The sequence below is a fragment of the Octodon degus genome, unplaced genomic scaffold (assembly GCF_000260255.1).
Source record: "Octodon degus isolate 3935 unplaced genomic scaffold, OctDeg1.0 scaffold00065, whole genome shotgun sequence".
Taxonomy (NCBI): domain Eukaryota; kingdom Metazoa; phylum Chordata; class Mammalia; order Rodentia; family Octodontidae; genus Octodon; species Octodon degus.
The window spans coordinates 7,163,827-7,190,000 of NW_004524641.1; the positions used below are offsets into that span (position 1 = coordinate 7,163,827).

A 26,174-nucleotide genomic window follows, 5' to 3' on the forward strand; every position below is an offset into this window, starting at 1 on the left:
GTAATAGTTTTTATTCAAATTATAAAATAATTCACTTGAGAATTTTAAATTGTATCTTTTATACTTTAATATGTAAACACATGTGAAAACTGAGGGTAAGTATTAACTTAGATTGCTACCTTTATCCCAATACTTAGGTTTCTTTGCTTTTATAGAGCTCTTCCGTAAGAGTTTGTTTTCTCACCATGCTGACAGATATTTATTTTCTTATTTTATGTAATTATTTTGATCAGTCAGCCTAGCTTCATGAATATTTGGTTATATTCATTCTAGGGGTAAAAGTTGATATGAAAAATGTTACTGCCTCTTCTTTTGAGATATAATTAATTTAAGATGTATTTTTGATGTGGTTCACCATGGGTGAATTTATGATAATGTAATAGAATAACCTTTACATTCTAGGCATAAAGCTATCTAACAGGGCTGGCCAGATAGCTCAGTGGACTAAAGCACCTATTTAGGCAGGTGCAGAGACCAGGGTTTGATCCGTGGCATGCGTATTGGCCCCACCCCTGGAGTACGCTGAGATGGCAATTGAGACGGGGTGTGGTGGCACATGCCTGTAATCCCAGAGCTTGGGAAGCTGAAAACAGGAGGGTCACTACAAGTCTGATCTGTGCAGTGAGACCCTATCAACCCTGTGCTAAATACATTAAAAGAAAAAAACAAAACTATCTATCATTTAGTACTAATTTCCTTTTTTTGGGGAGGGGGGCTGGCTCAGGCTGCCTTAGGGGTGAGTCTGGTGTGGCATATGGAGCTGGGGATTGAACTGTAGTCCCCTGCGCCTGACTGGGTTTGGCCATGCAGGCTTGAACAACTGAGCTAATGAGCAAGCCTCAAATTTCCTAATTTTTAAACTGAAGTTGGAGTTGATTTTTTTTTTTAACAACTCACTCTATTAGGAAAAGACTTCTGAAGTTGTTAGTAGAGCAACAACTTTACATAATTCAGCTAAGAAGTACCAGTTATACTGAAGAAAAAAACTCACTGGGGACAGGATCATATTTTCCTTGCAGCAACCTTCTGGGCTTCATTTTATATGGTTGCTTATTTAATTATTGCAGAGGTCATTATGCTACATACCAAACTATTCCTAAAATTTTTATATCAAGCTACAATAACTAAAAAAAAATTATTCCTATTCATGGAGAACTCATCTTTTAAATATTTTTAACATTTTCATTTTAAGAAAAGTGTCTTTGAAATCAATTCAAAACCATAATTTTTAAGAAGTTACATAAATGTTAAACTTACATAATTAAGATAGGGCAACATACAGAAAAACCTAAGCCTCCAGCCACTTTCATTTTAAAAGATTCATTTTTATCTTTCAGTAATCTCATTTGAAGCCAGCTAGAAACTGAAGTGAGGATAAAAGAAAACACCTACTTATAAAATACCTGAGCATAAACTTTCTTCCCTTCAGAAATACCAGCTCTAGACAGAGGAGACATTAAAAGCAAGAGCTATTAAAAAAAAAGAAAACTTAAGACCTTATAAGTAAAAATGGGAAGAAAAATCTCACTGAGCCTGTGCTTCATGCTGTCCATTGTTAGCTGTAGCCCTCAGAGCAGTCCTTTACACAAAGTTTTCTGGAGTTAAAATGCAAGCATATAACCTACTGAGCACTCACAGCGTTTTATTATTTATTATACAACTATGTTACCAATGAATAGCAAAAAGTGTGTGCAAGGCAGCCCATAATTTCTTAGCAGAACTGATGACAATAAACCAAAGAAAGGTTCTAAAGCATACTCTAATAGGTGGTTTAAAGCTTTTTCTTACAATACTACATTTATGGTCAAGCCATGCAGCGCTTTATAGCATAAGCTTCCAATGCATTTAAAAAACAAAACAAGGAGGACATGCTATCAGGACAGGGCCCAACGTGTTTCTACCCCTCAGAAGCCTGGGAGAAGCAGGGCTCCCATGCAGACCTGGAACAGCTTACACAGCCAGCCTGATAGCCACCAATCTGACCTGTATTGGAAACTGCACTACGCTCTAGAGAGCCAACCTAGATTCACAGAATTTATAGACTGTCCTATGACAGTCTTGGTAACTAAATTCTTATTTTGGGATTCCCTAGATAACCAAAGTCATTTTTAAAAAGTTCAATCTGATAATTTAACTTCATTGTTTTCTCTTACAGTAAGACTTTTAAAGAAACTCCTCTGGAAGTCCAAAACTAAGGGTTTTTCCTTGGAATAATTGTCATAGCAACTATACAAATAAATTTAGTATGCATTAAAGTATTTTTAATCTACCATTAATTGTAATTTTAAGTGTACAAATATTGCCCATTAAAATCCTTGGAAAAAAGTTAATGATAAATTTAGATTTGATATCTAAAAATACATCTTTTAAAATAGGAAGAATGCTTGAAATTTGATTCAGTTTTCATGTATCATGTCAGCATGTAAACTCAAGATTAGTATATAAATAGCTAAACCCTTAAAAAGAATTTTGATGTTCCTCTAACAAGACTTGGGGAAAAAAAAAACTTTCTTAGATGTGGAACACACTGGAAACTTGTTCTAAAAGAAATCTTTTCCCTCTCTTTTGCTGCCCATAATCCTAACACCAAATTGCATAAGGGATAGTAAAGCTTGTCATTTACATGTCATCTGGCCGGCTCTATTTTAGAAGGAAAACACAGTAGTTCTGACACATCAAGGGCTGCCTGGGAGCTCTAGTTATTAATTACTGATGGACTAAGATGTTAATCGGCACTTAGGCACACGTTCTGGGAACCTAACAGATGGTGTGAAAATGCATGGGATTTTAGTTTGTAATCTTAACACACAAACACACTGAGAGAACGAGAGTTCTTAAGGAAAAAGCCCTAAGTAGGGTAGGCTTTATCTGCCACACTTTTGGCATGGAGGCCATTTACACTACATGCTACAAAGGCAGGCAGAAGGCAGGGAGGAGGCGTGCCTGGCTGCCATGCTCAGCCACGCTCTAGGTGCAGCGAGGGGCAGCGAGCAAGCGAGGCTACTCACCGGGGTGTTGGACTGCTCCGTCAGCTTCTGCTCCCACATCTTCAGCCGTCTCTCCCGTTCTTTGAGCTCTTGCTCTTTAAAGCTGAGATCACGCTCTAGCTTCTTTAGCCGCTCAAGGGTTGCCTCGATTTCACACCTGGGCAGGGATAACTGGATTAGGTCTCAAATCTACCAAAGTGATAGTGGGTGCTCAATTGTCCATCCAATAGCTAATCAGAGTAAAGGACTAGTTAACACATGTAGGCTTTGACACTGACCAGGAAGATCCAACAGGGATCCCTAGCCAGCAGGAACCTTTCAGTCTTAACAATCAAGAGGTAGTTTCTAGTTTGAATAAGCTTGAAGTACTTCAACAAAGCATTGCCGAAGAGCAATAGGAGGGTAGCACAGCTATGGAGCTGGTATCCTGGGTTAGCTCCTTGGTACGTGCTTATATTCACCTAGCTCTTTAGTTTGCAAAGCACTATTATGTGGTCTCTCATCTTATTTCCACAGAAAGCCCCCAAACCACATAGTTTTGGATTATAGATGAGGACATGACATTGAGGTTAGGTGATCAATGTATCAGCAACAAGTGGTTGAGATGGCACTTTAGTCTACTTAATGGCCGAGTCAACCAGGAAATCAACTGATGAACCTCAGCTCCCTTGGTTACGAGGGATGGCAGTAGCATTATGCCAGTGGTGCACCACTTGCCTGGTCCAAAGAACTATGTGGACAGCTTATTGAAAACAAGACACAACTCCTACAGCCATTCTGTGGAGTCACGGTTTAGTAGGCAATCCTGGTAGGGCCAGGAATTTCCGTTATTTAATGACTGAGCCAGGTAGCTTTCCCAAGTGGTCAAGTGCAGGACATTGCTAGTCAGAGGAACTCTCAGGAGCCCTAATAATTTTTAAAGGAAGTTTCCCTCCTTCTTCTTTCTGGACAACCAGGTTCACACCTGGGACAATATGCCCAGTGGCAGAAACATGCCCGTCACAGAAACTGGCATTGGGATGATGGCTTAATACAAACTTTTTATCCTTCACAGCTGCTATGATGTTAATGTATAAATTTATGCTCTGAGAGCATAAAGGAAAAAACCTAAAGGAGTTCTTACCTTGGGTTTCTGAAGAGTGTGTAAGTAAGTCACACTAACAAAGAAAAGTTAGGGGGTAGGGACTGAGGGAGAGGGGAGGAAAGGCCAGAAAGATATACAGAGCAAGAGAAGGAAGAGGCAGGAACTGGTGGCCCGATTTGGCTTCTGGGTACCATTGAGACAAACATGCATAACTGAGGTTGGGATGTTCAGTGTGGAAGAGAGAAATTCCCATGTTCAAATCAATGAATATATGTAACCAAACTTATTTCCAGGGAATGTCTGAATAAGACACGGCTTGTTGTAATGCTCTGACAGATGAGAACTAAATGAATAAAAACAAAAACAGGAAGGCTCCAAGTATTAATTGGCAAAGCCCAACTCAGGGAACGTCTACTGAGATGGGAATGGATTTGGGTTCAAGGCTTCACTTCCCTGAGGAGTTCCTCAGAGAAAGGGAGGAAAAAGCAAGAATAAAATGCCCTGGTGTGCCCCCTACAAAATCAGCACTGTCCCTTTCACCAGTGCCACTTGAACAAGCATAAAAGGAGAGAATCAAATCTCTGAAAAACAAGGTATTGAAGTAGCAGACTTTCAGAATTATGGTTGCTATTATAAAATACAATTCATTTTGATAAATTATTTCTGATACTGTCATTGAATTTATTTCTGACAAGAACATTATATCCATTTATAATCAAGTGGATGATTGGGGGATCAATTTGGCAAGCAAGCCGTGCAGTTGGACATGCTCAGTAAGATGAGATGGCAGTGGCCTGGACTGTCGGCCCCAATGGTTCTGCCAGCGAGACTGAGCTTACTGATTCCTTCCTAACCACACTCTGTTTCATCTGTAACTGATCCCAGGACTCATCTCGAGTTCTAGCTCTGGGACCCAGTGTGATGCTGAGCCCTTCTGGAAAGCAGATCAGTGGTTACAAGGAAGCCAACAGCTGTGGCACAGACACAGACACTGACCGAGAAGGCTTCCTCGTGGTCTGTTTCCCTCCAGCCCTGCAGCACTGCCCCACCCCCACCCGAGCTCCATGCCGTTAGGGATGGAACACAAACCCGAGGACACACAGGCTGCGCCCCTTGCCACCTGCTTTTGCTGGAGCTTTGCTCCACATCAACTGCACTCGCTGATGCATTTATGGAAACTTTCTGTTCCAAAAATATAGTTTAAATGTCTTAGTTGATGAAAATTCTGGTTAACTCTTAAATCTAACTGAGGGTGATTTCAACTAGTATCAATTTTCCCCATGCTAAAAACTGGCAACAAACTGCAATTATCTTTTTCCTTAGAAATTTACTTTGAAATAAAAAGTCCATTTGCAACAACAGCAATATAGCACTGTGCATATATGATCTATGATATGTAAGTATACTAAAGTTTGTGTTTGTATTAAATAATTTATGCTAATATCCAAATTGGAAAGATTACTTTTTTTGTTTGCTATTTTTTGTTTTCAAGAAGGCATGTCATGGTGAGAGTACTTTGTCACAAAGGAACAAACAGAACCAACAAAGTACTTTGGCAAGAGACACAGCTCTGAATGCTCCATTACAACCCCATGTAGTGCACACTGCAGACTGCCACAGAGCTGTAGACAGTCACTGGGGTGACTGACAGCCAAAAGCAAGACCAACAAGAGGACACGGCTCTGTTTCTAATGCTTGCAAGTTAGTTGACAGAACCAAGCTGAGGTTCTGATGAATAGGGAAAGTTTAGATACTAAATTTCTTTCCTATCATTTAGCTCAAAGGGAAGAACACAGTTATATGATTTTAAGAGTGTAGTTTTAAAAGAATTTTCACAGTTATTCAATTTTCTAAAAGTAGTTATTGCATCTGTTCTAGGTACAGAGGAAGCCATTTCAGAAAACCATCATCCGCCAAAAACACCACAGCAAAACTGGAATCAGACTTCATTGTGACTCCTATTTGCAAACATATTCTTTGGATACTGGTCACATGGTTTTAGGCACCAGATAAAAGTTGGGAGAATACAAGAAGTAGTCTGAATGTGTCATCACTTAAAATACACAGATAATCTGATAAAAACGCATCATTCTTTTCACACTTGGCATATCAAGTAAGACAGTCTCATGGCCTTAAGAATACCCTAAATGATCGTGCCTGGCAAAATGCCGCACAGACAAATAATGAGTCTACCTCAGTGAACGCTGCACACTGACACATGGACGACATGACTGCACAGTGATGTGTCCGTGTGCTGGCCACGGACCACGTTATAGGCTCCTTCCACCTCAGAATGATCTCAGGCAAGTGACTGACCACACAGACATCAGATTTTACATCAGTGAGACAATCAGAGTTGCCATGGAGATTTAAAAAGATGATCTAAATGAAGTACAAGGATCCCATAGGAGCCTAATAAACAATAACTGTGTCTTTTTTTAAAACTGTACTTGATGTTCTTCCTCATTTATTAACCAACTGTCAGGTTTGTTCAGAGCCGCTCGGCTGCTTCCAAGCCGTGGTTCTCTGGCTCGGGCAATGGTGTACATTCTCCCCCAGCGCTCCATTAGGCTTATCAGCTTGCAAAACAGCCACAGAAGGGGTCTTTAGGCAACAGTGTGGCTTCCACTCTTTCTTTCTTCATACTCTATTACCCACTTTATTTCCCATATTTTCTACCTTGAAGTATTTTTGTTTGGTTTGGACTGAGTTGGGAGCTGGTTGTATAGCACAGGCTGAGTTCAAACTTGTGATCCTCCTGCCTCAGCCTTCTTAGCGGCTCAGATTACAGGTGTGCACCAAACACCAAACCTGGCTTCTACCTTGAAATATTAAAAAAATTTAATTTGTCATTCAACTAATCCAGGTTTTATATATGCAAATAAAAAGCACTCTTCAATAATCCAGTACTCAGTGATAACACTTTATATTTTCTTCTCTATCCATAGACACACACATGATTATGCATTTATTTGACATAAATAGAATCATTCGAAACAAATTAGACTGTACAGCTTCTATTTAAAAGTCACTTAGCAGATCTGTATAATCATGAAGTTTGATATACTACTTTGTGTACAGAGATACTGTCATTTAAAAAAACTTTTCCTCTTGTACCCTGGAGCACTTTTAGTTGTACAGTTCCAATGAAGCATGGCTGGACGAGTGCCCAAACATTTCCCACACCGCCTTCCCATTCCTTTGCTTGGGAATAAAATGGTAGTGGTAGGATTTCTGGGACAAATCAAATGAACACTTTGAGGGCATCCAACTTTCTGAAAGCTGTATTTGCCTACTAGCAATGTGCTGGAAAATCTATAGTACTGGGTATTTTTCATAATGTAAAATTTGCCCATCTGGTAAGACAAATTCTGATCCCATGCATTTGTCTGATTGCTAAATGACACTACGAATGTTTTAGTGTTTATTAACCATTCCACAACTCTATAGAATACCTCATGTCCTTAGTATGATACTTTAATTAAAATGTAATTTAAAGATAGTTACTCTATCAGAGTGGTCTTCAGTGTGTGGACAGGAGACTCATGAAATGTTATCAGAGGATTCTTGAGATCAAACTTATTTTTAAAATACCAGTAAGACGGAATTTCCTTTATATGCCCATTTTTCAGAGGCTTCATGATATGTGACAGCCATAGGGTGAATGCTGAAAACAGGATTTCTTTTTTTCTTTTACTTTTCTTTTTTTTTTAGAAACAGGATTTCTCATTGGTTTTTGTTTTTCTGTCTGTCTGTTCTTTTGAGAAAAGGTCTTGCTATGTAATTCAGACTATTCCTGAATTCATGGTAAGCCTCCTGTCTCCGTCTCCCAAATGTTGGGATTTTAGGAGTGAGCCACCAAGCCTGGCTTATTATTGATTTTTAAATGAATCAATAAATGCATATTTAAAATTTTTCTCATTTTCTTCTTCCAGAACTGGGGATTGAACCCAGAGTCTCAAGCACATGTAGCCACTTTTTGAGATAGAGTCTAAGTTGCCCAGGGTGGCCTTGAACTTTCCATCTTGCTTGAGCCTCCCAAGTAGTTGGGACTATAGTCATACATCATTGTGCCTGGCTTTAGTTCTGCTTAAACAAAAGTTCTTTGGGTTCTTCTTCTTCTTCTTCTTTTTTTTTTTTTTGGCGGAACCAGGGATTGAACTCAGGCCCTTGCATTTGCCAGGGAAGCACTTAGTCCACTAAGCCATCTTCCCAGCCCATCTTTAATAATTTTTAAGACTACAAGAGTCCTGAGACAAAAACATTGGAGAAATTGGAAACAAAGTTGTAACAGCATGTTTCTTTTGGAAATTTAATCATCATGGGTATTGCTTTCAGCTATATGAAGACTTTAAAGTCTTAAACATAAAACTTAGCAACTTCTCTTTGTTTTCTGGTTTTGCTGCTATCTCAAGAATATTAATATTAATGTTAAAAATCCACTAATCCTTTGGATAACAGACCAAATGGCTTTTCCTTGGGAAATCCTTTCATTTTATCCTGAGACTAGATCAGATTTCAGAGTTAATGCTCTCAGATACCCAGTACTTCTCTGCCATGACGCTTGTCAAAACAGCAATTAGTTATTTATGGGCTTATATTTAGCGGCTTAACATTGAACACTCCCAGTGGAGGGTGCCATGTGCTCTGCGATAGCTGGACTCAAGGCTACAGCTCTGTATCTGGCACAGCACTGGCCTCCCCTGTATTAGCAGAAGTTCAAGAAATCTATGAATGAAAGCAGAGGAAGCATGTCTGTTGCAACAAGCAGGTCACTCTGCGAATTTCTCTTCTCTCACACAGGAGTAGTGTGTCTTTTACGTTATTACCACCATGATATTTTCTTCACTGCATCCCTGTAGACTCAGGGAGCCACTGCTGTGTGAAGGGCCTGGCCTAACTGTGGTGGGGATGGTGATGGAAGGAGACCGCCTGCCCCTCCCTCATGGGGGTTGGCGAGATACAAACACTGCCGTGTGGAGGCCACAGGTGCATGGACCTGGCCTGCGGTCAGAGGCCAGTCCCTTGTGGATGGATTAGCTCAGCCACAAGAATGGCCAGGAGGAGCCAGGGTGGGGTCAGGCCGGTATATGGCTGAGACAGGACGGCTTTAGCAGAGGAAAGCAAGTGAGGGAGAAAAATGCCTCTGCTGAAGGAGCACAGGCCAGAGGCCAGACAGCAGAGCGATGCTCTTAAGATGGCTGCTGAGGCCACAGGTTTTCTGAGTCTTCTTAAGTATTTTGGTCTTTTCCTTAAGAGCCATGAGAACTCACGTAGAGATTTTCAAGGGGAGTGGTCTCCACAGATGTTTGCTACCCTCAATTGCAGGAGACAGTATTGCTTCCCTGCTTCATTATTTCAGCTCAGACAAGTCTCTCATACTAGACTTCGCTCACTAAATTCATTTTAAATCCCTAAATAAAAACTCATCAAACTCATTGGCCATAGGCAGTTGTTCTACAGGAATAAGAATACATGAAGCAAAAAAAATAAATAAATAAAAAAATAAAAAAAAAAGAATACATGAAGCAAAAAAAATAAATAAATAAAAAAATAAAAAAAAAAGAATACATGAAGCTACTGTAAAACACCAATCAAACTGAAAGCCCGGAGAAATGGCCTGTGACTCTCCAAGTGTGTGCAGTGTTCATCTGGCATCAGCAGGTGGCGTAAGGCGTCCTGTTACGGCCAAGGCGACCAGAAGCAGAGATGAAATTACTTAAAATCTCTGCTGAGTCAGGGGAGGGACAGTGTCAGCTCCCAAACATGCTATTTATATTCTTGCATCATGTGACCTGGCTTAAGTGTTTCACTCTGGGCTTACTTTTTCCACTCATAGAATTCTCTCATTACTAGGTTTATATTACACTTAGCAAGTTTTAATAGGATTTATAACATCCAAAGTTTTCTCTTAAAAGTCTTTCATGGTCTCCCTACTCTTCTGCAGTAGTGGGTTCAGTGCTCTGCATGTATCAAGAGTATTTTTATATCTTACTGGATAGGAGCCAAAGAATCGTCTGATAGTCTTTTGTCTCAGAAGATAAGATTTCAACTCTTTTTCCAAAAGCTCAGGCACACCGTAAGGTAACAAACTTAGAGAAACACTCTATCTTGCTTACATATGAAAGGGAAGACTTATTAGATTTCCAAAATCTTAGCTTTTTTTTTTTTTTTTTTTTTCTGTGCTGGGCTTAGGAATCAGGACTGTCATGAAGCCTCAGGTCCTTGTCCTTCAAGGCCAGTGATGGATTTGGAAGCTGGGCCAGGATTGCAGTGCCAGGGCTCACCCACCTCCACTCCGCCTTGTTGTGCAGGAAAGAGTTACACTGGCCGGGAAGGCTTGCGTCATTTGACATGGACTCTAGAATTGAAATGATTTGCTTGAATGATGGCCGTTTCTGAAGAAGAGAAGAAACATAATCACTTGTGGAGCCTTGGGAAAGGAGAGAAATGTTGACATTTACAGCCCACTGAGGTCACCCAGCAGGACAGAATAAAGTGTGACACAATGTTCTGATGGTAGTTACTTCACAACTGTCATATTACTCTGGTTAGGGAAGTAGGTATATATTTTTAGTCAATTTTTACTCCTAAGTACAGAGTCAGATGTTGGTCTTCTATCATCTAGCCTAAAGCTAGGATAACTAGTATTTTTTTTTTTTTTTTCTAGGTAAACAGTATACTAATTCTCTCTGTGAGGCATGATTAAGGATTCCAAAAGGAAAAGCTCACTTAAAAATCTATGTGAGCAGGCTGGCCAGATAGCTCAGCAGACTAAAGTGCCTGCTTTAGCAGAGCGCGGCAGCCAGGGTTCGATCCCTTGCACGCAGTGCTGGCCCCGCCCCCAGGGTGCACTGAGACTGCAATTGAGACTGGGCTTGGTGGTGGTGGCATGCCTGTAATCATAACCCTTGGAAAGCTGAGAACAGGAAAATCACTACAAGTCTGATCTACGTAGTGAGACTCTGTAGACTGTGTACTAAAAATTAAAAAAAAAAATCTACATGAGAAGGGTATTAAAAAGTTAGTGGTAAAATCTTCACAGTGGGCATGCTAGCATTCTCTGTAAAATTCTTCCAATTTTTATGTAAGTTTGAAAAATTTTATATAAATTCCTGGGAGAAAGTATACCTCTCAATCTATTGGAAATAATAAAATTTTCCAAATCACCTGGATAGCAAAGGAGACAAATTCTGCAGCGATCCCGACTTCACTGTACTTAATTGCTACCCCACACTGGACCTAGCTTTAGTACCAGAATACTGTAAAACAGCCCTCTGCAGAAACTAAAAACGTAGTGGTTAGAATGCGTCTTCAGCAAGCAGTAAGGGTGCTAGTCTTCCTTTTCAGATTCTAGCCAAGGTTGAGACAAAAGGTTAAAACAAAAATGGAGAAAGATAATAAAAGGGTGATGTACCTTCTCTTTTCAGCATGCCTCATAATTATACCATTTCTGAACAAATTACAGTCGCAGCAATTAAAACATGCATTTTAATTTAGGAGCATAAAAACAAGAAGGAACAATGCTGAAGTGGTAGCTTGCTCTCAGGACTTATGTATTTCCCACATTACTAACAAAAGCAATTTTTCCATTTCTCAGAAATATAAAACTAGGATATTTATTGAACTCAGCCATTATTGTTATTCTTTAAGGATGTGTATGTGTGTTTCTTTTTTACAACTTTTTAGCATATGTAGCTAAATGTTACTGGTGCATATTAAAACATCTAATAAAGAAGATGGCTCTTATAGGAAACTTTAAAAATATTCTGTCTTAACTTTCTTCACATCTTAATTTCTCCACCATGTGTTAGGTTTTAAATGTTTGCAAAGTAACTAGTTATATAATAAAAACAGAATTTTCATTTTGAAAGGCAAAGTAGCAGGAAGAGCTAATGAATTTTTATTAACTTTTTCATGTATTTGTTACAGGGTCTCACTGTGCTGCTTGGACTCATAGTGATCCTCCTGTTTTCAGCCTCCCCAGCACTGGGATTACAGGTGTGCGCCACCACGCCCAGACTCAGTCGCTGGCTCACTGTCCTGGGGGTGGAGCCGGTTTGGCATGTGGTGTCAGGGATTGAACCCCAGTAACTGTGCTTGTCTTAAGCAGGTGCTTATTAAGTCTGCTGAGCTATCTTGCCGGCCCCAGATAAATTTTTAAAGAATAATATTTTTACCTGAATTAATTATTCTTGAAACAAGGTGAAACTCTTTTGTAATAAGGTTAAGAATCTCTAGAAAAGCATTAATTGTATAGTTAGAATCTACGCTCACATAGCAATGATGAGTGTGATCACTTAAAAAGCAGTGAACAGCTAGATATGGTGGTGCACACCTATAATCTCAGTCAATTAGGAGGCTGAGGCACGAGGACCAGTTGGCCAGGATTTCCTCATCAGCTTGGGAAACATAGCGGGACATCCTATCTCTAAATAAGTAAATAAGTAAATTTGCTTATTTTAAAACAATATTTATTAAGCACCTCTATTATTTCTGTATCTGTTATCTCTATTTTCTAAGTAAGGAAAACTAGTCACAGAAAAGCATGAACTGCCCACCATCACATAGGAAGCATGTTATAGAAATGAGGGCTCTGCTCTCAAACACTTCTCATCTTTTATCAGAAGGGTAAGATGTTTTTCCCCTTAGCTTTTGCCACTGCTTTCTTACTTAGAAATTTTACATGAAGACTTAAAAAAATACTCCTCATCCCTTTCTTCCTTCTTTTCTTCGGTACAGCATTCTTGAGCACCTGGTGCAAGCCTCTAAGTGCCGACACTCACTAACTCCAGCTTTCTCTCCTATACACCTCCCCCTTCTCACTGCAAAAGAATCCAAGCCCTGGAGGTGCACACGATATTTTAATTTAGGTATTAATATTTAAAAGTCTAAGGATTGAAAAAGAGATAAAATATTTTGCCAATTATTGTTCTCCAAATGTGCACAAGACTGGTTCTAGTTGAACTGCTGTATTTGCCAAAAAACTGAAATGTCCCTCAGAAATTTACTGTGGTTTGGCTTCTTTGGGCAGCAACAAGTTGGGGACATCTTAGTGAACTAACAAAAGATCTTATAGGGAAACACACACACACACACACACACACACACACACAAACTAGCGTTATGAACTTGCGGAACTTTCAACCCATTTAGAAAGAAAAAGACATTAAAACAAAACAAAACACTGTAATGCTAAAAAGAGCGATAGGCCAGACTGGCTTAGAAAGGAGTCCCAAGTCCAGGCTGGGGCTGGCATAGAAACAGAGAAGACCCAAAGATGAAGAAGGACTCAGGGAGGAGCATAGCACACAGAAGCAGCAACAACAGTCAGCAGGGCAGGCCTGCAAGGCACATGCACACTAGCAAGGAGAAGGCTGGAAACGTGGGCTGAAAAAAAAAGCATGAACCAACAAAGAAAAGAATCCCTGTCCATCATAATCTGTTTGGGCCAGGGAGATAGCTCAGCGGAAAAAGCACCTGCCTGGCAAGCACAAGGTCCCGAGTTTAATCCCCGGTACCCCTCCCCCCCCCAAAAAAAAAGAATGAAATGTGGGTTGCAGCCTGCTGTACAATCAAATCAAATACATGAGGGCTTGTAGTAGTTTTATCAGAGTAAAATTTTATGGCTTTATGAAACAAAAGTCAATGTTATTTTATTATGTTTAACCTTTTATTTGGTATATAGGGTCTTGCTACCCAGCTCAGACTCATAGTGATCCTCCTGTCTCAACCTGACCAGTGCTGAGATTACAAGTGTGTGCCACCATGCCTGGTTTTGGTGGCCAGCACGGGTGCACCTGAGGTTCCAGGGTTAGTACGGCATGTGGTACCAGGGATTGAACCCAGGTTTTTGTGCTTGTGAGGCAGGTGCTTAGACTGCCAAGCTTTCTCCTCACCCCAAATTAATTTTAAACCCTTTTATACTTCACATGGTAGAATACAAAATTCTTTTTGTCTTAAAGAAGGGCCCTTCCCAAAAAAGAAGGGCCAGTTGTCGTGTGTTGTCTATACTGGCTCAAATACCGTTGGTGTGTGAGGTGTTTATACTATCACTCCATCAATGTGCCATGATGTATATTCTTAGAATTTTAATGAATGTAGTTCTGAGTGCCCCATTAAAAAATTAAAAATGTGCTTTGCAGACAACTATAGATATATGGTTGCATTAATGTACTTTCAAATAAAATTCCCATTTAGGTATGACAGAGAAAATACCCAAATCACTACATACGTTACATTGGACATACAATTTGTAGAAGAAGTAGGGATGGCTAGTATGATACATTTTAAACAGTATAAATGTTTTAAAGTGTGCTTGCAAATACCTGATTACAGTTTTAACTGGATTAGATACAAAATACAGACACTTTCTTAGTGCTTAAAAAAAACCCATTCTGCAGTCACACACTAAATAGGGTCTACACAGAGTAAAGGAGACCATTCAAAACTCATGCAAAGAATACTAATAAAAATAATAAACCTAAATAAAAATACTAATATTTTAAAACATGCTAAATTCATTAATAAAAATGATACCAAATAAATGTAGGTCTTGACTTGAATAAAAGGTGGGGAAGATTTAAAAACAGAAGAGAATACAAAGATTGAAGCACGTGAGCAGCAGGATGAGGGTTCAATGCACAGGGCTCAGGGAACCGGTGCTGTGCTACAGGTGACAGAGATCAGTGTGCGGCAGGTGAAAGCCATCACAGCATGGGGCCCTCGCTGCTGCTGGAGGCCTGCTGCACTGGGCCCTCAGTGCAGAGCAGCGTTCTGGGAAAGCCTGGGCATGAAGCAACATGAATTGTGCGTCTCACTAACACAGTCTCCAGGTTCAGGAACTATTTCAGAGCTTTGCAACCCAAGGGAGAAGAGCAGACTTGGTTCTGTCATCATTCATTCTTCTTGGGGGTCACACCAGAACTGGGTTGAAATTAGGAAAGAATTTCAGCTGGGGAGATAGCTCACTGGCTTAAGGACCTGCCTGGCAAGCTCAAGGTCCTGAGTTTGATCCCTGGTACCAAAAAAAGAAAAAAGAGTAATTCCAGTTTAGTCTTTCTTTGTAAGCCTGTACTTCAAAGGTCAGTTGTAATACTTTTATTTCCATGAGAAATGGAACAGATTTGGACCATAACAGTTTTTGTTTTTGTTCCTTTTCTGGGCATAAATGTTCTCTTAATCTAAAGTTTACACAGTTGAGAATCTTTAACTTTTTGCTATGGAAAATTCTAAACATACATAAAAATAGAGGGGGCAATAGAAAGAACATCTATTAAAATTATTTTTAAAAGCTTCACAAATTATCACAGCCAATCTTATTTACTCTATACTGTCCTGTATTACCTTTTACCTTCTTTTCATGCAGATCCAAGGCTGGCCTATCATTTTATCTGTAAATACTTCCGTATATGTGCAAAAGTCTTTTTAAATGGTCTTTGTTGGGAAAGGAAATGGGTTGTTTGTGCTCTGATGTGATAAACACAAGAAAGCCTCAGTTCTGGAATTTCTCCAACTCTACTGTGATAGCTCAAAAAAAAAAAAAAAAAAAAAAAAAAAAATCCCTGCAATGGGACAGAGTGGATGCATGAGTCTCGCTGGTGCTGCATGCACCTGCTTCTTGGTTAGAAAGACAGCGTAGAAGAGGGCTCAGAGCAGGGACTTGTGCAAGGCTGCTGGGTTCCCGGCCAGCCCCGCTCCCACCGTGTGTCAGCTGTGTGGCCTGGGCTTGTTCTTAGCCTCGATTCTTCACCTGTAGGATGAGGACTGTAGCAGCTCCCACCTCAGAGAGGCATTCTGAAGGATAAATGAGTTAATATACATAAAGTGCTTGGAACAGTGCCTGGCACATAAGTACTGTGCATCAGTCATTTTTATAACATAAAAGTGCAGTGATTATTATTACAGATTAAAAACAAAGGATCACAATCATTTTACTGAGACAAGAAAAGCAAGGCAGGCTATAAAAAATTAGTAATGGGACTGTGGAGATGGAGATAAGGATGCTGACAGAGGCCTTCACACTCAGTCTGGGGCCCTGAGGAATAGCAAGTCAACTGCAGTATGAAGCGTTTTACTACCCCAAGTTTAAAAACTCAAAAACAGACAAACAAGTGATATTTCAGAAGTCTAAACAACAAAAAAACATACCTTGGCATCAGCTTCCCAACACTGATGTAACAGTTCAGCAAAACTTCTGGGGCAACTGCTTGGAATGGTTAGTCTCTGTACCAGGGAAAGGAAAAAAACAAAAAACAAAAAACAAGGATTTACTCATTAAGGCAAGCAAATAACTATTTGAAGGACCCTAACAGAGCTGAAGATCATAAACAAAACATAAAATTCAAAAGTTCCATGGATCAGTATATAACGGTAGAATTATGTTGAGATTTGTAATATCTAATCTCTAAAGACTCCTACTTTTTCTCTAAAGAGGAAGCTTAACTCATAGAGAAGTCAGGTTGAAGTATGACTAATGTACCGAAACATAGGCAAAGTCTAAAAGAAACTGTAGTAGGACAGGGCAAGTTGGAACTTAAATGCTAAATCTAAAAGCACAAATCTATTCCTACAGATAATATATCCAAACAAGTCAAGTAACAAGGAAATCAGTTCAGTTTTTGGCAACAGGTACATCATTCAGAAAACATCTTCAGCCCAGATGATTAAAAAAATTTTTTTAAGGAATTCTCATTTTGCCATTGATAAGACATTTTGAATGCATGGCTCACTATGACTTTGTTTTGATTAAACCCAGACAGTGTAGGGATCTAATCCAACACAAATTATAGGAGGAACAACCCTATTCTAAGCTCCTATAGCAGTCACACTCATACACCATGTCATGCCTCCATCTGGAGGAGATATTATTGTTTGTTTTAAAATGCTCAGCTGTACATAGGTGGTATAGCACCTGCCTAGAACGTGTGAGGTCCTGGCTTCAATCTCTAGCAGTATAAAAATAAATGAATTCCAGTCATCCTTCAATATATAATGAAGTCCTACAGGATCAAGATTTCACTTACAATTCATCAAATATCAAATTTCGTATGTATACTTACAAAACTAATACAAACAAGCAAAGAGGTTTATCATTTCTGGGCCTAGACTCTAATTCTGATTTAAGTATTTTTTCTGAGCAGTTTGAAAGCATACCAAACTTTGCAAGAGCTGAACTATCAAATAAAATACACCAAAGGCAGATTGATCTTTACATTTTATTTATAAGTCTACCAAGATTTTTGAGGCTGTCACTAACACCAGTTTGCTCTTGGTACAGCAGGCCCTAACACAACACGGTGTATCAGGCTGCCTGTGCAGCTGCTGCCAGGACCCAAGAAGGCCTCATTATCCCCTCCAGGCCTGCAGTCTGTACAAAGCTATACACATGTTTCACTTATTTGTCTTTTACAATACAGCACTATGTTGGTGCAGAATATATTCTGTGCAGGTTAGTGGCACTTCAGTGAACTCCCTAGCAGGGGACTGAACAGTGTGAGCACAGCCGTCAATCACGTGAGCGCCAGGCATGTCCACACCGAGAATGCACAGAGCAGGATTTATTCCCCAGTACTGCACCACCACATCTCGCAAGCAGAGAGTTAACACTGAGCTTAGCTGGATTTGGGGCAAGCTCATATGGAAAGCTAGAAAGAAAAATGATGATCTGTTTTTGGAATTATGGATAATCTTAAAACAGCAATCCTCTCCAGATTTTCCCTTAATATATCTGGAAGGTGGGAACTAACGAAAAACACTAATTGCACTTATGCAACTAAATTTTCCCCATGTATAACTAAAAATAATGAGTATTTGGATTCTCTCATTTGTTTTTTTTTTTGGCTGGCTCAGGCTGCCTTAGGGGCGGGTCTGGTGCAGCATGTGGAGCTGGGGATTGAACCACAGTCCCCTGTGCCTGACTGAGTTTGCCCAAGCCAGCGCTTTAAACAACTGAGCTAACCTGCAAGACCCTGAAAATGAGTTTTTGGAAAGGGAAATACTTTTCATTATAAGCTGTTTGCAACAGTCTGTGAACTTAAAGGAGAATTGGCTGAATATATATGAGTACTTCTTACTTACATGATTATCTTTTCTCACTGAAAAGCTTTTTAGACACACACCTGAAGCACTCTGATAAGGTCAAGTATCAGTTAAATCTAGACTCACTTTATGTAAGGGATTACTTTGGTGCATTAAAAAGTACTTTAAAGTAGAATCCAAAGTATTTAAATCCTGATTACACAACTGTGTACATTCCTAATGCATTAAAACATTCTGAAATAATGTAGTGCCAGGCTTGCGATACTGTAAAATTTAAATATTTAAAAATAAAAATTCACATTTAAGGTTAAAATACTTCCTAATCACTAAATTAGGCATAACATTTAAAAACATATTTTTACACTATTTTCTACATAAGAGATAAAAATTATTTTAGGTCAAGTTTTTATCTTTCTAAAGTATAGTCAAGAGGAGTAGATTGATTTTTATTAAGTTTTGTTTTACAGTTTAATCCTGGTTTTTTAGACAAATTTTATATAGAATCTAAACATTTATAAAAGTAGAAATTACACTAGCAGAACATCTGAAGTGCTGGTCAAGTTTCATGGGAATGAAAGCAAAGAAGCATGCCTTTTTCTGTTTTAAAAACTTTCTTAGTAATATCCTCTTACCTTCATGTCTTCTATAAAAGTTCAGTGTTTACACGATAGTTTAGCAAAGCATATGGGTCTAGTTTTAGAATTAGAAAAGATATTTGGTGAAAGGCTTAATTTCATTAATAAAGGATTAGAAAAAAAGACTCTCAGATACAGTTTTACAGTTTTAATTCTCCTGGAGATGGAAACTGCAGTGGTGGATTGAGTAAGACCTGGCAGTGGTTCAAGAGTAACGTGCAGGTCTCAACTCCCCAGTTTTATCCTGCACGATAGCTACTTAAGGAATCACCAGTGGAGAAGCTGCAGGAGGGGTACTCAGGATTCTTTACAATATTTTTACAAATTCCTATGAGTCAATAATTATTTTGAAATAAAAAATTAAAAAGAAAAATCAATCCTAATGCATAGATATTATAGGCTGACTGGATCACATTTAAAATTTCTCCCTGATAGTTTAAACACATCATTTTTTACTTAAATGAAACCTATTAAAAATATAGCGCCCTTTTAAAAACACAGTATCTGAAGCTATTCAACAGTTAAAATGAGTAAATGAAGTTAGAAGTTGGAGGGATTCTGTAAACGATATTTGTCTCACTTTTGTTATTAAATGACATCGAATGTTGGGAATTACTGCTATATCAAGAGAATGTGCTCTGGAAATGAGTGCCTCCATTTACAAGGTAAAATGAAGAAACGCTCTTGAACAATGACACTGGAAACTGCATTTACACTTTCCTTCCATATTGTGGGCAAATAAGTACTGTGCACATAAGTATCCTTATAACACCCAGTTTTAAGTTCATTAGAAAAAAAATGAGAATCATGTAACCATGTGTGTTCCCGTATTTGATCATTATTCCATATCTGATCATTATGGCATGGGAGGTCTCAGCACTCTTGGGGAGTTAGGAGCTGACCAGCAGAACCCGCCATGGGCAAGAAATACTCTCCATGGGGTCTGCTGGGGACAGGAGGCTGTCTCCTCGTACGCAATGTTAAAGGGGTGCTGAAGGTCATCTGGGAGGATTCCCAACCCTTAGGGAGACCTAGGTTCATCTTTCTCTTTAGCTTTAAATGTCTAATGATTTTAAAATGCTATAGGCTTACCCCTGTTCTGCCATTCTTTAGAATGGAATATTACTGAATAATATCAGTCACGTCTTTTAAACATTAGAAGAGTCCAGTTAGCCTTAAAAGCCTTTTCTCCTGGTTTATCTTAGCACAGTGTGGCAGGAGAGTTGAGAGGGGAGTTGCTCTGCCTCAGAGTCCACTGAGGTTGAAAATTCTCTTCACTTTTCATCTGGAAGCCCTGAACCAAACATCTAATCATCTCACTGCTAAAAGAAATAGAATAGAAACAAATGGGTCCTCATATTCTAAAACTATATTACCCTGTGTTGAGGTCTTATTTAATAGCAGACCCAGAATTACTATCACACTTAATTAAAATTAATCAGCTCCTGTGAAAACAATGAATAAGGTATACTCTTGCCTTTAATTCTCTTTCATTTCTTAAACTGGCAGCTGTCTCTCTCATTAAGTTCGGCTATCATCAATATTTCATCCATCTTCAATGAGCCAGGAAGACAAATTAGTAAGGTTAACTCTGGATTATATGATCTAAAAGATGGAAACTTGGTTTCTCCTACTCAAGAGCAGCTTTTTGATTAATCTAACTTGTTCCTGAAACTCACATAGGGAGCAGATCAATTTAATTCTTTTACATAATTAGAAAGGGAATATTTTTATATATATGCCTTTTAGAAAATTATTTTATCTTAAGGTTGCACTCTCACCCTTTGTGGAGGGGTCAGATAAGATTTGGAAATGAAGTTTTGTGAAATAAAGTTGTTTCGCCTTGCAAAGACAACTGCATGCTTCCATTACATGATCTGAGTCCTCATAATACCTTGATACTGGATGCTTCATCCTTATGCTGAGAATTTCCATGGCTGTGCGTTTCAGGCACAATTTTAAACCTTTCAAAATGTAGTTGCTCTCTTTGATATGAATGTGCCATATTCTCTGATGTAGGCTCATAGGTCCAACTAACTGAAAGCCTCAATTTGTGGGAAGAAGAAAAGCGAGGCTGGGGACACAGCACAAACGGTGTTTACGCCACTGAAGTTCTTTTGAAATGGAAAGGCTCTGCATGAAGAAGCGAACAGTTATGCCACTGCCTCGCCAATTCCAGTGAGGAGCTCATCTTCAATGTAGTGTTCAACGTAGGTGGCAAAACTGTAATTTTTCCCTTTTTTGAAACTATTTTTTCTTCTTTTATTTTTGAAATTCTCATCTAAGCGACAGTTTCTTGTACTATAGTGACTCCTGCTGGGAGAGGTAAGTTGAAGTAGCTGAAGGTCTCTTACAGATATATCAACTCCCGGCCAGTAAAAAAGATGTCCTAAACGCAGGAGATGGAGTTAAACTGTTCCCCTACCTTGGACGCAATGGCTTCTTTCATCACTAAGAACAAACCCCTAGGTTTTACAATTGAGACTGAGAAACTAGTACAGTACTTGTACAATTTTTGATCTACAGCATCACGACGTGAAGCTGCAACAATTAGATGTAAAGGGTCCATTCATGAGGAATAACATCACTTTGACCCTTTGTGTTAGCTCCTACTGCTAATCTTTCCATAAGCGTGAACTTACTTTCAATTTGAAGAAGATGAAAAAGTCTTTTGCAAAACCCCAATACTGTTTTCTGATCTATGTACCTGAATGGAGAAATGTAGTCTTACCTCGTTTTTTTCCACTACAAGCCAAGCTACTTGTAATCCTTCCAAACCTTTAAAGGGGACCTCCCTTGTTAGCATCTCCCAGAGAACCTGGAACAAAAAGAAAATGGAATTTTTATTCTTGTACTTTATATTTTTGGTATATTACTGAAACTTTATCTAATATTTAATTGTATCCAATTACCAGGCACAACCAACCCCATCTATAGAAACTTGGACAAAATCTACCTATATGTATATATTCACACATAGGACTTCTTTCACATTTTATGTACTTTTTATGTTCTTTTTTTATACAGAAAAAACTTAGTTTAGAAGAGTCAGATTTAAAATTTTATGAAATCAGTGAACCTGGCTGGCTTTACTTTATCTTATGGGTTATTGGGATTTTCATATACTCCCACAAATTAGATTTTGTATTTTATTAGATAAAATTCATTCTATCTTCAACCTCTAATACATTTCTCCTTAAGAGAATAACAGAGAATTCAAAATTTTTAAAGGTTCAATAATATTATAATAAAAACAAGATCACTGGCAAGACCACTTACTCTGCAATGGTAGATCTTTGTAAAATTATAACATTTAAGATTTCATGTCTTAGATAAATTTCTCTCAAAGTAAGGAACACATTTTCATCTCCCTGTAATATATATCATAAGCTGTGTACATATGAGTTTATGAGCATTAATCTCTGCAACCCTTGTGATAAGCATGATTAACAAATCTTAACAGGAGTGCCCAAAGCAAGCATGTTGGTACTAGGAATACTGCTGATTTTGGTTTCTCTTTAACATCGAACAGTGGAGGTTTGGATACTCAGGTACTTTCTCTATTTATACAAATCTGCAACCAAAATTTGAGCCTAGTAACAGTTTGTAAAGTGCACAATTTTATCAGTAGTAACAACCACTATCATTTATTGAATGCTTACCATGTTCTAGGTACCCTTTATTTGTGTCATCATGATCAATGTCAATTTTCCCATATAGTTACTATCCTCATGTTACAGGTGAGAAAATGAGGACTTAAGAAAGTTAAATAAACTTGCCCAGAGACATTGAGCTAGCGAGTGACAGGCTAGACTCCAATGAACTTGCTGTCTCACTATGAAGACCAAGCTCTAATCCCATCCCATGTAATTCTAAGGAAGAGGCAGCTGCAGTGGTAGAGAGAATGCACACTGCCACGTTGTAGGTCCTGAGCCAAGGCAGAGGCAAGAAGAGACTAAGCAGTGCGGGCTTAAGATCTGTCTTGCTCAAAACATGGAAGTCTATTTCAAAGGAAGATGTAAATGGAAGATACATGCACTCTATTCAAACAAGTCCTGTACACCTTGATCCACATTTCCTCAGGTAGCACTCAGTCTTATTCGAGCCATCACATGTTAGTGAATGCCAGTGAATACAATGATAATTAGCAGGTAAATCAGGAAAATTGGCAGATGCTGCTCAAGCCCGGGGGGTGGTGGTGGGGAAATCACTGAAGCCTCTTTGGGCTTTTAATCAAGTGTGTAAGGTACTTCTTTAGAAAAGATACTGAATAATTCTGAGTCACACAAGTGATTAGGAAAAGGCAAGGGATATCCCAGAAGGGGACAATTTGAGTAATGGCTGTAAGTAAAGGAAGGGGGAGCCTACACAGGTATGTAATCACCTTGACATGCGCTTGCACCAGGAGGAGGCAGCAAGAGAGCTGAGCAGGAAATGAAGTCCCTCAACTTGCTGCAATTACCCCTCCACTGGCACTGGGGATGGGGAAGGACAAGAAAAGCAAGGAAACGGATGCATCTGGCATTCTTACTGAGAGAGGCAAGAGGGAATGAGCTCAGATAAATCAATCACTCCAGATTGTAAACTGTTCAGATGAGCATCCTCAGACCTCCTTCTATCTCCATTTGGCCTATGCATACATTACACCCATATGTGTGTGTGTAAATGTGTGCTTGTACACACACACAGACGCGTGCTGAGACAAGAGCATCAGAAAACTATTAATTCTTCATTCTTTATTACAAAATGTTCTGTGGGAAAATGTCCAACCAAGTAAGATCTGAGTTCTAACCCTGAAAAGAATGGCATTTTTATTCCCTCTCTGTCCTAGAAGAGCCCCATAGTCAATGGTGGCCCTCCACCAGTGCAAAGCTGTGGGGACAACAGCATTAATCCTCACAAGCTGTCACATTTTGAATGCCAGTCAAGCCTACACTTTGGTTCCAGTACCAGGACATCTCACTATTTCCTTTGTATTAGTTCTCCAGATTCAGGACTGTACCAAAAAGCAGGTAATGTGAGCTAGGATGTCTTTTTATACATGCAACAAAATGACAAGTGGCACACAAAAGCCTCTGCTAAAGAATTTTGTTGAAGAAATCACTGGAAGTCTAAAAATATATCAAATGATGCCATAAAATACCACTTATGAGGATGCAAGCCAAACATTATTGTGATCTTCCACCTTAAAAATATTTTCCAACTCACTGTATATTGAGACATTCTCCCAGTTAAACTGTGCTCACAAGGAAAATTTCTATTTTCAATTTACAGAGCAGAAACTTGGATGAGGCTGTGTACTTCTGCCTTTTCTCTTATACACAATAGAAAGCCATTACCTGAGCCTGGCTGGTTCTGGACCATGGCTCACAAACAAGTGTACAGCGAGGCTTTCTCTTAAGCTACTTGGTTTTCAAAGCTGGTTTTGGCTGAGAAACTCCTAGGAAGGTAATCCTTTTGGCATTGTCATTAGGGGAGCTTTGTTTTTAGAGGGTGACAAGCCCTTGTGCTCTTGGAAGGCTTATTCATTCGAAGATTTATGCCTTCCTGAAGTCCTTTCTTTTTTTGTGATTACACACTAAATACACTATCTGGTTTAGTCATTCAAGAGAAGTTATCATAAGACAGTAGAAAAATCTCCTTTCTTATAAAATGAATAGAGGAATAACTGTGTGCCTAGCAACGTTACCCCCTTAGAAACAAGGATCACAAGACCCATTTCTGGCGCAGGCAGCATGCTTGCTATAAGGCAGTACAAGGCAAGACAGTCGTGCCATGTGCTGGGAAGCAACACACGCCTGTGCAGCTGGGGAGGGCTAGTACTCTTGAGGAGGTTAGATTCTCGGTCAGTCTGAAAAACAAAAGAATAAAAAGTAAAAATATATGTTGTATTTTTTGAGTGGGCTTCAAAAACAGACAACTCTTTTTCTGTGGCCTTATTTATTGATGTGTGCCTACTGTGTCTAAGAGGAAGTTTCAATCAACAGAAAAGCTTTTAATGAACTATAGGCGCTTTATGCAAAAAGATGTTCCTGCTGAGAGAGTCCTGGCTCTGGACCTCTTTTTAAAAGGACATCATAAAGTCTGAATCACCACATTGCTTTCTTATGTAGGTACCATTTTCAATGTTTGTGGACTGCAAACTTCCAAAATGAATATAGTCTCACTTTTAATAACTGTTTTCTCTGACTCCTTCATTTAATATCTACTCTGAATATGCAATTTCTTCATTAAAAATGTGTAATTATCTAAAACAAATGGTTCTGGAAACTGCCTTGTATATTTTCTTTTTAAATATCATTTATTTATTTATTATTTGGTACAAGGTCTCGATAGTGATCCTCCTGTCTTGGCCTCCCCACTGCTGGGATTTCAGGCATGTGCCATCACACCTGGTTCTGGGGTCCACACAGCATGCAGTACCCGGGATTGAAAGCAGGTCCTTGTACTTGCCAGGCAGATGATTAGACTACTGAGCTATCTTCCCCAGCCACCTTATATATTCTCTTTCAGTTATCAATGGAGCAAATGAAAGGAAGAATTATAATTAAACACAATCTGAATTCTTGTTTACAATTAAATTAACATCCATACACTTTTCTGAATGAAGTTCTGCAGATAGCACTTGGGGCAAACCAGCATTCTGAGAAAGGCTTAACTTCAAATAAATAGCAGACACTGAGTCACTGAGGAGGCATTTCTGTTTCCATTGGCTAAGGGAATGTATTGGCATGAAACTAGAACTGATACTGACCACTGCTATCCTGTGGCTGGGGTGCATAGGTTCTGTCTAGCAATATCTGGTTTGTAAGTTGTTTTTTTTTTTTGAGCAGAATATATTTATTGAGAGAAAGAAAGCTCCTGTCCAAGAGAGGGACAGGAGGGGGTAGTTTGTAAATATTGCTTCTGAATCACCACATTGTTTTCTTATGTAGCTATCATTTTCAATGCTTGTGGACCGCAAGATTCCAAAATGAATATGGTCACTGAATAATGATTTGACAGAATGATTTGTTAGGCATTTGTTAAATCCCTCCCACAATAAAATTAAACCAAACCAAGCAGATCCAGAGTAAGCAACAAGACAGAAGCCCTTAATGCGCAAACAGACAGGCTGAGGCCCTTCTCCTGCTGCTTAGGTGAAAGGTTGTCACAATACAGTAAATAAGACTTGTAGCTCCAGAGAGGCAGACGCAGACAGCAAGAAGTCAAAGTGTGGACGGTACTGTAGAGACACAAGAAAGATCCTAAGGACGGCTCTCCACCTCTCCACATCGTAACAATTTTTTAAAAAATTTTATTTAATGAAAAGGGTGTAATTACCACAGACTCAGTAAAAATTCAGAAGATTATCAATAGCTACTTTGAGAATCTTTACTCTCACAGAATAGAAGACACAGAAGAAATGGACAGATTCCTAGAAAGGTA

At 39.0% G+C, this 26,174-nt stretch overlaps 1 protein-coding gene across 6 annotated transcripts in view; it reads right to left on the reverse strand.

Moving 5' to 3' along the window:
* Positions 1–26,174, reverse strand: part of Map3k20 (mitogen-activated protein kinase kinase kinase 20) — a 193,661-nt gene that overhangs the window by 53,449 nt on the left and 114,038 nt on the right. For all 6 annotated transcript variants that reach the window (XM_023719098.1, XM_023719097.1, XM_023719096.1 and 3 more), the window contains exons 8-11: positions 21,478–21,564; positions 16,222–16,296; positions 10,363–10,469; positions 3,009–3,144 (exon numbers count right to left, since the gene is read on the reverse strand). In XM_023719098.1, the coding sequence (XP_023574866.1) occupies positions 3,009–3,144; positions 10,363–10,469; positions 16,222–16,296; positions 21,478–21,564 (405 nt within the window). The remainder of the gene's footprint in view (positions 1–3,008; positions 3,145–10,362; positions 10,470–16,221; positions 16,297–21,477; positions 21,565–26,174) is intronic.